This window comes from Photinus pyralis, unplaced genomic scaffold (assembly GCF_008802855.1).
Source record: "Photinus pyralis isolate 1611_PpyrPB1 unplaced genomic scaffold, Ppyr1.3 Ppyr1.4_LG1, whole genome shotgun sequence".
In the NCBI taxonomy this organism is placed as follows: domain Eukaryota; kingdom Metazoa; phylum Arthropoda; class Insecta; order Coleoptera; family Lampyridae; genus Photinus; species Photinus pyralis.
In genome coordinates this window covers 49804518-49815543 of record NW_022170249.1, presented here as the reverse complement: position 1 = coordinate 49815543, position 11026 = coordinate 49804518, and the positions used below count along the sequence as shown (strand labels likewise).

Genomic DNA, 11026 nt, shown 5'->3' with positions numbered 1-11026 from the left:
GGTTAACCAGATACCTACTCAAAACTTGAGGCACTAGGTACAGAAAGTTTAGCCTTAGCCTTAGCCACCTATTATAGACTTCAAAAACCACAAAAAGCTGAAGCTTTCAGAAAGGTCTCTGGAACATTTAGACATTTTTTTAGGGACTTTAAAGCTGAAACTTCAAAGAACCTAGTATTTAACTTTATGACTCGAGTGGCCACTTTGGTTGGAGGAAAGGTTACGAAAATAACTTCACAAACAAGAAAATTAAGTTTAATTTCTGATAAGATCTAAACGAAATAAGGTTATTCATGCCCAAAAGAAGGAGAGGCTTAGAAACTTCAGAAAATTTAGAGACTAGGTATTACCTATAGTTTGTAATTCCACAATAATTTGGTCACAAATAAGGAAGATAGTTAACTATCGTTCCAAATGTCAGATAAGTAGCTACGAGTATAAACGCGGCATAAGGTTATGTACTTATTTTCCTTCTAAACAAGGAATAAAATTGCAATGGGCACTTCTTTAGAGACAGATTTAGCAAATTCAGAGGCCAAAGGGACAAAGTTAGCTACTCTCCAAAAACAGAAATAAAATTATAATTAATGCCACAATCTTTCTATCGAAAAACTTCGGCACATCATCAGCATATAATAGAAAAATGGAGAAACTGAGAGGACCAAATCTGCGATTCAAATACTTGTAATAACCTTTGTAATGATGAAATGAAATTATTTATAATCACGAGAAATATTTCTGCAAAAACAATGTTCAGTTTTAAAAACTAAGGGGGATCAAATCCCTAGAGACATTCCGGTCCGTCACATAGGATATTTCGAGGAAATAGCGGGGAAATATGTAGGAAATGGACGACATTAGAAGAAGTTCTGGGAAAATCTTGGGGAAATAGGAGGAAATTTCAAGGGAATGCAGAAATTCTAGGGAAATAAAAGAAAATTTCGAGGAAATTCTGAGGGGATCTAGAGGAAAATTTAAGGAAATAGAACGTTTCTATAGGGAAGTACTCATTTCACGTTAATTCGGAGAAATATTGGGGAAATTGCTAGAAATGTGTAAGATGCGATTGTAAGAGAAACTGCAATTATGAAATCCTGCCCCAACTCCCAAACCTATGCCCATTGTAACTATGCTATACCTTAGTTAATTAATAAATTAATTCAGTTTCTTAGAATTAATATACTATAGTAAGGGGATAGATAATAGGCGACTTATCTCACGATGAATGCTTGAAATAACAAATTTTAAAAGATTTCGATTTACAAGTGGGTGCAAAACTGACACATTCAGATGAACCCAGGGATCAACCTGAGAATCTGTGATCTGATGATTACCTAATGCTGTACAGGAAATTTGTAAATGATTTGATCATTGAATATAAAAACACTTTATTCAATGCTTCCATTCTGCATGTTACATTGTATGGTATATAAATGATAAAAGGTTAATTTTTGATGACGTAGATCGCACGCGCTTTTTATACAAGTGAGACTGAGACGCAGCGTACTGAAAATAATCTGAATTAGGTGTAATTTAATATTTTCAACAGGCAAGGAAAAACAAACAGTTATTGTTGGCGAATTGTTTTTAGTTTGCATTCCTCTCGCCAACGACTGAACGACGCCAACCTTAATCTTGGGAGCTTCCGGTTTAGGTGATAATTTTATTGTTATACAAGCACTATTTGTATTTATTGTCTATGGCTAATAAACTGGTGTAGTAGGTATATGACAGATTGTTTCCTATTTCAAAGGAAAAGCGTATTTTTTGTTATAAAGAAAAACCAGCAGAAAAGATTTCAGAAGGTACCTTTGGTCCTTTGGAGGATTATTCGAAATACCTGATACTTCATTAAGAGGTTACCTAATAACCTTTTGATACCTGTAGATATATTTAGTTTACATATAAAATAAAATTGTGAGTAGGTAATGACTGAATGACGCTAATTTATGGTTCCAACATGACCAACGTTTGTCTGTTGTATTTTTGTTTCAATAAAAACGTTATGACTGAATAATCTATGCTCTGTTTCAGTTCTTTTGAAAAAATGCAAAATTAAATAGGTACCTACTCAAGTACAATAGGATATCAGAGAGAAAGAGGCCTGAACTGTAACTTCTTCACCCAAACTGTAGCACCCGTCGCCATATATTCACTGCTAATTACAAAGTAGATTTCCTGTGTCTATATTCGAAGTTCCAAACTCACAAATCTTGAAGAGCATACAACAAACATATATCATGATTCGCTCCGCATTTCGAGACTGGTGACCAGTTATTATGTACTTTTCCAATTACTCTTAGGCAATTAGACGAGAGAGATTAGAAGGGTAGAGAAATTGGAAAAATGCTAGAGCCTAGAGCTCAAGAGAATAACCAGTAGCCATACACGGAGACAGAGGAGAGATAGTAGAAAGCGTAGATAAAGTAACCTTATAAGTTATAACTAGTAACTACCATTTCTACTAGAGATACCTACACACTGTGGGGAATAAAGGGGTGAGGAGAATTAAGAGGCCAGTGGACTAAATTACAAGACAGGAGAGGCAAGACGTGCCAAAGAGATTGTACAACCCTACAGGGAGTAGAGAAAGTAGTCGGACAACAGACCATAGACAGTCTAGCTAGGGTAGGGAGACTGAATAAAAATGTTTCAAAATGCCCCAAGAGCCTTTCTTTTTTAAATCAGTTTATTGTAAAATGCTTTTATTGGTACAAAATTTATAATTAAAACTACGTAATAATGAATTTTTACTATTAACTCACATTGAAATCACAGAATTAAGATTCACTGTCACTTGAAGTGATTATCGTCCTTTTTTGAACATTTTGTTTTTTAGCACGTGGCTTCTTAGCTGGCGGAATACTTTTCTCTGCGGTTTTGTTCGAACTAAGCTTTCTACGCCTAGAGCCAGTTGCTAAAATTAAGTACGTTATCCAGCGCACTTTACATATACTATACATACTATGTACATAGCACACCTCGACATCAGCACCAATCGACCGAAGAAAATCTAACCAACATTCTTGCTTGGCAGATAATTGATCATTTTCTCCTTTCACCTCCACAAATTTACACTAAAATAAATAAGATGTTACTTGAAATTACTGTTCAGCACTCACCCTTTTCTCATCGAGATTCCATAAAAATAGATCAGGTAATCCAGAACGGTAACTTCCAAAATCTTCAAGAAAGTGTTCGAAAATCTTTCTCAACTTAGGGCGTCCTATGCACATCAGCATATCAAACAACCTCTCGGGGTCCTCCACAAGAGATGAGTGAATGAACGATTTTTTTTGTGAATTTCTGTTCCATACGTCACAAATAAGCTGATGCATCATTTTGTCCGTCCACTCAGATTCTACTTCCGAAAGGCGTTTACCAATCTTCCTTCTTCTACTTGTGTAAAATTCGGTACTATACAAATCTAACGGATAATGTTGAATTTCGCTAACAAAAACAGAAGGAATGGTATGATCATAAATTATGTCCCAAAATAGCAAAAAGAAAGATGTTATCAACAGGCTGTTCTCACAGTGTATGCCATTTAGCCCAAAATTCTGCTCATAATAATTTAAAGCTACTTCTTCTACACTGTACAATTCGAAACCATTATCTATTCTTATGTAATAGTTACGTTTCTGGCCGGAATTTTCGCTATAAAATCAATTTAATTGTATCAGGTGAAGATAGTACAAGTTACCTGCGAAACGCTTGAGCGTCGATTTCTCGATAAGGTAAGTTTTTAATTGGAAGAGGCTGAACAGAGGATATTGTACCGAAGTCAATTTGGCTTATCTTGTACGTTTTATTATGTTTTATCTTTTCAGCTCGTTTATTTAATTCCATTCGATGTATGTTTCTTAAGCTTGTGTCTTGCAAAGAATCGATCAACGTTTTGGTAACCTAAATTTCAATCCAAATTTATCCTGTTAAACTTTTGCTGCTTACCTCGTCATATTTTTTTAAATGCTTGGTTTGAATTATAGTTAATTGGATGAACCATGCACCTCGTAAGTATTGGCAAAATAGACGTTGGTCCAACAGAAACTTTAACCACTCACAGGCCAATTCTTTATGAGGTTTTATTACAAATGGTATTGCGTGCCATAAAGCCTTTGTGTATTTATGGCCTGGCGTAAATCTGTGAAGATATGATGGGCGATTATCCACAACATTTCTAAAACGAAAAATCGAAATTATGTTCTACACTAGCACATTTATGTAAGTTGTCTACGAAGTACCAGGTTAGTTCATGTTCTCTGTTAGCGCACAATGAGTGACGCTACTTCCATCCAGAGAAAAGGCCACCATGGTCAGACAACCTGAGAAAAAGAATCCCAACCCCAAGTCCCAAGAAGTTTATACCACATATCCATGGGCAGGAAGGTTGCTGAAAGGCATTTTAAAATAGTTATTATCCCCCCCTTTACATGTGGGAGATAACTGGGCGTGATTTTGAGGATCTGGTGTGGGAACGCGAATAAGTGCCAGCTAAACAGGTACAAAATTTCAAGGAACAGAGCTGTATTGCTGGCACTAAATGAACGCAGTATCACATCTAGACTTGTATAGGGGCGTTTTCAACTAGTTGCAACGCTGCCTGGGCGGGCTGCCCTGTGAATAAAGAGATAGAGAGCGCATAAAGAGAAAGAAAAGAGAGAAATATAAGGCCTAAGTAAAGACATTTGTTTAAAATTCACAACCTACCTCTCAACAATTTTCTTCAATTCCTCATAAATTTTACAAGCCAGTTGGTAAATGAGAGCACTGTCCTTTTTATCCGCGGCAATTAAAACAGAGGCATAACATTGAAAAGCTTCATGAAAGCTGCAACTTACATTAATAAAAATTTGCACCAGAAGGCAATTACCTGTTAAACTCCTCAATAGACCTAAATATATCAACGTTTCTATCGACAAGATATGATGGCAAAACAATTGATCCATCCATAAGTCGGCTCATGAACAAATACAAATCACTTGTCTGAATATACTCATTTGTGGTAAACATGTATAAGAGATGCACTTTGTTTAATAGTTTAAAAAAGTATTCGTTCAGTTTCATACAGAATCCCATTTTCTTCTTAAGCGAATTCATTAACAGATCTCTTATGCTACTTTTAATAGTCAAAGTCGTTTGATTGTTGCAGTTGTTTAAAAGCTTGTCAACTAAGTCGGTCTTCTTCACTTTTGAGAAAGGAATTTTAAATTCCACACATAACTCCCTTAAGATTTTCACATGTAAGTGATGCAAAAGGTCATGTATCGGCTCAGTGGAGTAATCTGACCAAAAACAAAAACATTTACAACACAGCAATTGAAAGGTGGACCACTTACCTGTGTCAACAAATAAGCTTCCCTTCAAACAATCGTACATTGCCATCACTTCCGGATCGGATAATTCCGATTTTATTGCAGTTCGTAAATCAAAGATGTTGTACCACTTTTTAATTCTTGTATACAGTTTGAGACAGAAAAAAATGTACTTGCTGTTTAATTGAAGAAAGTTATGTAGCATGACTGTGTCTTTATAAACCAACAGTTTTTGTAAACGCTCGTGATTCACAACAAAGTTGATAATCTCCAGAATTATATTCAGCGAAATGGGATTGTCGGTTTCTTCATTATATTCAATGGTAGACTTGGATACTAATACTGTACATGGCGAGCTCGTGTTTATTGTACTAGTCGAAGCTTGCCAATTTTTTTTTCCTGGATTTCTAATGGGAGATAATTGGCAATTTGACAATGTACTTATGTGTTTTACGGAGATCAGTGGTTTGTTTTGTACACATTGTGGTGTTGGAATATCAACATTTTGGTCGATTATGATTGTGGACTCGTCTGATGGTAGTACTACTAAATCGGCAGATTCATTCGTGAGACTCTCATCTAATTTTTCGGGGCTATTCTTTTTAAGAGGGCTATACACACCAATTGACATCTTCGGGATGTTTTTTGGTATATCTGCAACTTTTTGGTTTTCCTTATTGTGACAATCTTCTGCTAAATCTGAAAAAGTAATAGTAGGTAAATAATAATAAATTAATTGATACATCTCATAAATGTGTCAAGTAAACCAAACAACAGGGATATTGTTCAGGAGTTTAGAGTAAAGCTAATAAATTTCATACACAAAGTATAGTGGTAATGTTTCTAAGCTGTGAACATGGCCCTCTATAACCTTCAGTGATAGTGCTTAGATTATACTTTTGTTCCCTTCGAGGATTACAACAGTAGAGCAGACAATGGCGATAGAGGAGTGACAGCAAGCAGGTAAAGGGCGGGGCAAAGGGGAATTCTTAATATTTCGAGATAATAGTGGTGACGCCCTCTCTCGGTGTGTTTGGAAACTACTTACCAAGGACGCAAGATATAAGAATCTTTGAAAATTAATGAACACAGTGATTTGGTGATATTCTTCTCAATGGGACGTTTAACTCAACATCTACATCTACATGATCAAATAACAACCAAAAAGGAACAATCCACATCCATTTTTATTAATATAAGTATAAAAAATATAATATATAATATAAAATTAATGTAAATGGAACATAAGCCATATCTCAAACCAAAGCAAATAATTTATGCTAAATTCTGGAAAAGTACAGCATGTACTAAAACTAAAGTAAACTCATCTCAAATCCGCAGTCCCTGATATAACCAAAATATATCTTCAAGTGAACTGCTTTATTGTATGATCATCACATTTTCAATTATCACATCGTTTTAATTGTTTTGTCGAGGAGAAAACCACCAAAGCCAATTGTGTACACATTAATTGTACTAAAAGTGTAAGTGACAAAGTGGTTTACTCCTCGTGTTTAATAGATTGTGCAACCCTTCTACAAGAAAGCTACTGTGGTGGGTGGCAAAACCTGCTTTCTTGAAATTTATTTACGTTCATCACGAAGTTCCTTTAACATAATAATGACTTCTGAACTCGTAATTGCACTATGCGTAGTACAATAACGATTTATCACAGCCTCTTGCGAATCTGGAAGTCCACATAGAAGTAAAGTTCCTATTTCATCGTCGTCAATGTTTATATTAAGCTCATTTAACTCTTGGACAATGTCCAATATGCCGTTAACATACGCATCTGTCGAAGAAAAATCTTCGTACTTCGCTCGATATAATTTACGTTTTAAGTGGACCATGTCAGTTAGTTCGGAGCGTTGAAAGGCTTTCTCCAAATTCATCCAAGCCTCCTTCGAAGTTTTGGCTCTTCTTAAGTGGACAAGACATCCTCGCTTTACTGAAAAGCACATTTTTGCCAGTGCTCTTTGGTCACGTTCCGTATTGGTATCATTGCCAAGAATACAATTCCACAGGCCGTAATCTACAAGAGCCATTTTCATTTGAAATTTCCAAATGTGATAGTTTTGTCGTCCCTCTAGCTTTTCAACGACTGGATTTCCTGCGGAAGCAATAGTATCGCCGTTAGAGGTTGCATTACTGGAATTTTGGGAGATGACATCTTCGCTAGTTATGACGACTTGATTATGAGTAAAACCGGCCCGTACTTCCAATCATTATTACAAAAATTTCTTTTTATTTGTACATCAAGTGAAATGGCAATAGTAATATTGGGATTTATGATTAGTCAGTTGGTTTAAATGGGTTGGTAGCAACTACCCCAGAAACAATAATAGTGAACCATAAAAAAATTAACCAACCTAACCCAGCTCATTTCTAATGGTAAAATAATTTGACTCTCCAGGCAACAGGGGGTTGAAAGTTTGGTGCAATCATATCTTTTTTTAAGCACTCAAAGACAACTTTGTCCTTGTCAGTTTTTTTTAATGGAACACCCTATATATTCTTTTAGCTTTTCCAAAAATCTTCAACTTTTGGTAATAATGTCCTATACCTACCTATCTCTGATAGTTTTCAACATATCTTGGTTTTCTTGGTTTGTAAATTCTAATGTTAAGTTATAATTTAATAATAACGAGACCACCAGAGGGACATTTTTATGTATAAAATGCAATATTGCAAATAAAAAGGTGCAAATTGTAAAGTGTATAACACCTTGTAAGTAGGTAACAAAGAATTTGCGTAGGTACCTCTGCTTATATGGAATAAAATAAGCCAAAAAATTAATATGTAGGTACATCATATTTTGGAACACCCTGTATACTGCGCCGCCGTACACACATGGCGAAACATAAATAATTTCAATAAAAATCGTCAAAATTAACGAACAATGAGTACTACAAGGAATGGTGACAACCCTCTCACTGAAGAACTCTATGAAAACGATTACCTACTACTACAAAAGCATCAAAGTGTTCAATGCTATTCCAAAGACAATAAAACAATCAAAAATTCAATTATTTAAGCAAAATGTAAAATGCTATCTTCTTGAAAAAAACTACTACTCCGCTGGCGACCTTCCCACTGAACCGGACACAATATCAATTTTAATTATTCTCATTTGTTATTTTTATTGTCATTTTTATGTTTTAGTTGGTTTTTTTATACGTTTCTATTTATGACAATTAACCGGCCTGTGTGGTGCAGTGGTGTGGAAGCTCGACTAAGATACTAAGGGTTCCTGGTTCGAGCCTGGGTTTGAGCATGGATATTTGTAAATGTATGTTGGGTTGGTAAAGCAGCCTTGGCTGAAACCACGCCCACTTAAACATAAAGACAAAAACAAATGTAAAACTCCAGTACAGGGTCAAGGGGAAGTTGCACCTAAATCCAAATTTTTATAGAAGGTGCATATTTTTAATCGAGGGGAAAATCACTGTAGAATTTTGGTGTACACTACTAGTATTTTGTAGAATTTTCTAGGATTTTTTAGAACTTTTTTGAATTGTGTAGAATGTTTCTAGACTTGTTTTCCGAACGCACATGCACGCATGATTATTATTTTATACAATTTCTAGAATTTCTTAATTTTTACAATTTTTAAAAATTTCTTTTAGAATTTTAGTGTAGGTACACAAAATTTGAAGTGGTTTATCCCTTGATTTTAATCAGATAAGAAATGCTTTTGTTGATGTTCTTACCAGACACTGGGTGCTCAACTCAGATCTATTCGGTAAGAATGCACCAAGGAACCTAATAGTGTTGGGGTTTTTTCCATAAAGCAGTCACATCATATAAAAACGCGCCCTATCACTCCTAGTCAATAGCACATACAAGCAGAAAGAAAGTCTGCTCCACTCCTTCAGGCTACCTAAGGTACACAGCAGAGGGAAGAACACACGCGGCCTTCCTCCAAAGCAAAAAGAACAAGACAATAAACATGATTTTATTGGGGTTAATATTGTGCTCCCTCATGCCTATACCATTTGCCTCCCTCCTCAACCCCCAACATGTACAACACGGCTCCTTGCTCTCCCTCTCCGAACATTTTTATTTCTGATCTTAGTAAACACACTGTATCTGTGATTTGTTTGCAAAATGTAGTTAGTAATTTTAAGGACGTCTAACAATTTCCCTGACAAGTTTGTTTTAACATTACCATGACAAATGCAATGCACCCAGGGGCATACACAGGAGGGGGTTTTGGGGATTCAAACCCCCTCCAAAACTTGTTGGGTTGTATATTCACCCGTTCAGTTGTTTTAAGAGCACTAATGCAAAGTGTTGTTTTTGAGAAAGAACTCAAACTCAAAGCTAAAATCGCAAAAACAAAATTTTATTCAAACCATTCCTCCTTATTCTGTGTACGCCCCTGAATGCACATGATTTAAAGTTCTACATACCTGAACCTGATGCAATAGTTACATCTAATGAGCTCAACGTCTCATTAACAGTGTAGGATACTAATTCCACATCACTGGACGAATCAGTTTCAATAATGGGACGAACACGTGACCTCTTTCTAACGATTCCTTTTGATGGGGAAGGTTTACTAGGTGACTTCCTAGCCACAGTTTTATCCTCAGAGGAAGCGCTTAAAATGGACCGCCACTTTCTATGTTGCGACTTTCCACTATCACTTCGGAAATCATCATCATCTGACTCTGTTTCGTAACAAGGTATCTTGAATGGTATCGTTACAGTTTCATCTTCGTTATTGTTAGACATTTTCTTCATACTGCCGCCTGTAATTTTATAAATAAGCAATGAGTCAAAATTGCAAATTGTTACCTTTCTTCTTCCCCTTATTTTGTCCCAATATTTGAATTCTAGAACTGCATACGAAATAGTTACTTATTAACGTTTGCTTAGGTTTCGAAGGATCAGCAGAAAAATACTGTCGAGGCATTTTTTTGCAAATGTATTAAGTAGTAAATGTTATTGTCTCTTATCTGCTCTCTGTACAGATAAGATAAGAGCTGGGAAGGGCAATATTTATTTATGCTATTATTCGCACTGCACGGAATACCAAACAATTGACCATCTGATTTTTGTTTATTTTGACAAAGACAACATAAACGGCGGCAACAAGTAGACTGGCCGCAGTCACGAATACAATTTATTTCGGACGCACTCAAGAATCCCAATTTAATTTTGAATTGTGTGTTTATAAACGAAATTTTAACTTTGCACATACAAATCTGCTGCAAACAAAACGCCTATGTTTAATCATTATATGGTTTAAAATTCTATGGTTTAATCAATCCGAGGTATAAAAGTCAATTCAGTGATACACCTGACGGTTATGCAACCCAACAAACAAACAAAAAATTGTTACGTATTCTGCGGAATTGTTTACCAAATTATAATTATAGTTTGATTATTTGATACAGTATTGCTCATTTGGGCAGTTTAATAAAACACGATTTAAAAAAATCTATTACTAAAGAATAAGTAGTTATCTACATATGTGGGTAGGTACACTAAATGTAACATTTTATACACACTTTACATACCGTATTTGTACTTATATACCCCTTCAAGACCTTGCACAATATCTTCGTTAACTTTTATAAGCCTTTTGACAGGGAATACTATCATAAGAACTTTTATAAATAATATAGGAGGTATCAATTAAAATTTTCAATTAGTAGGTAATCGACTTTTGGATGCCTTCATTCAATTTGTACTAAAAAACACAT

The 11026-nt window shown here is 35.3% G+C and overlaps 1 protein-coding gene across 1 annotated transcript; it reads right to left on the bottom strand.

The window, feature by feature from the left end:
* Nucleotides 1-2671: 2671 nt before the first annotated feature.
* On the bottom strand, nt 2672-10514 carry LOC116158629 (fanconi-associated nuclease 1-like). Its single transcript, XM_031471444.1, has 10 exons — nt 10116-10514; nt 9728-10069; nt 5340-6014; nt 4874-5285; nt 4711-4830; nt 3952-4180; nt 3704-3906; nt 3123-3657; nt 2966-3077; nt 2672-2917 (listed from the first exon to the last, which is right to left on the bottom strand). Exons 1-10 carry the CDS (start codon nt 10231-10233, stop codon nt 2781-2783), a joined length of 2883 nt encoding a protein of 960 aa, XP_031327304.1. The 5' UTR covers nt 10234-10514; the 3' UTR covers nt 2672-2780.
* Nucleotides 10515-11026: the final 512 nt, after the last annotated feature.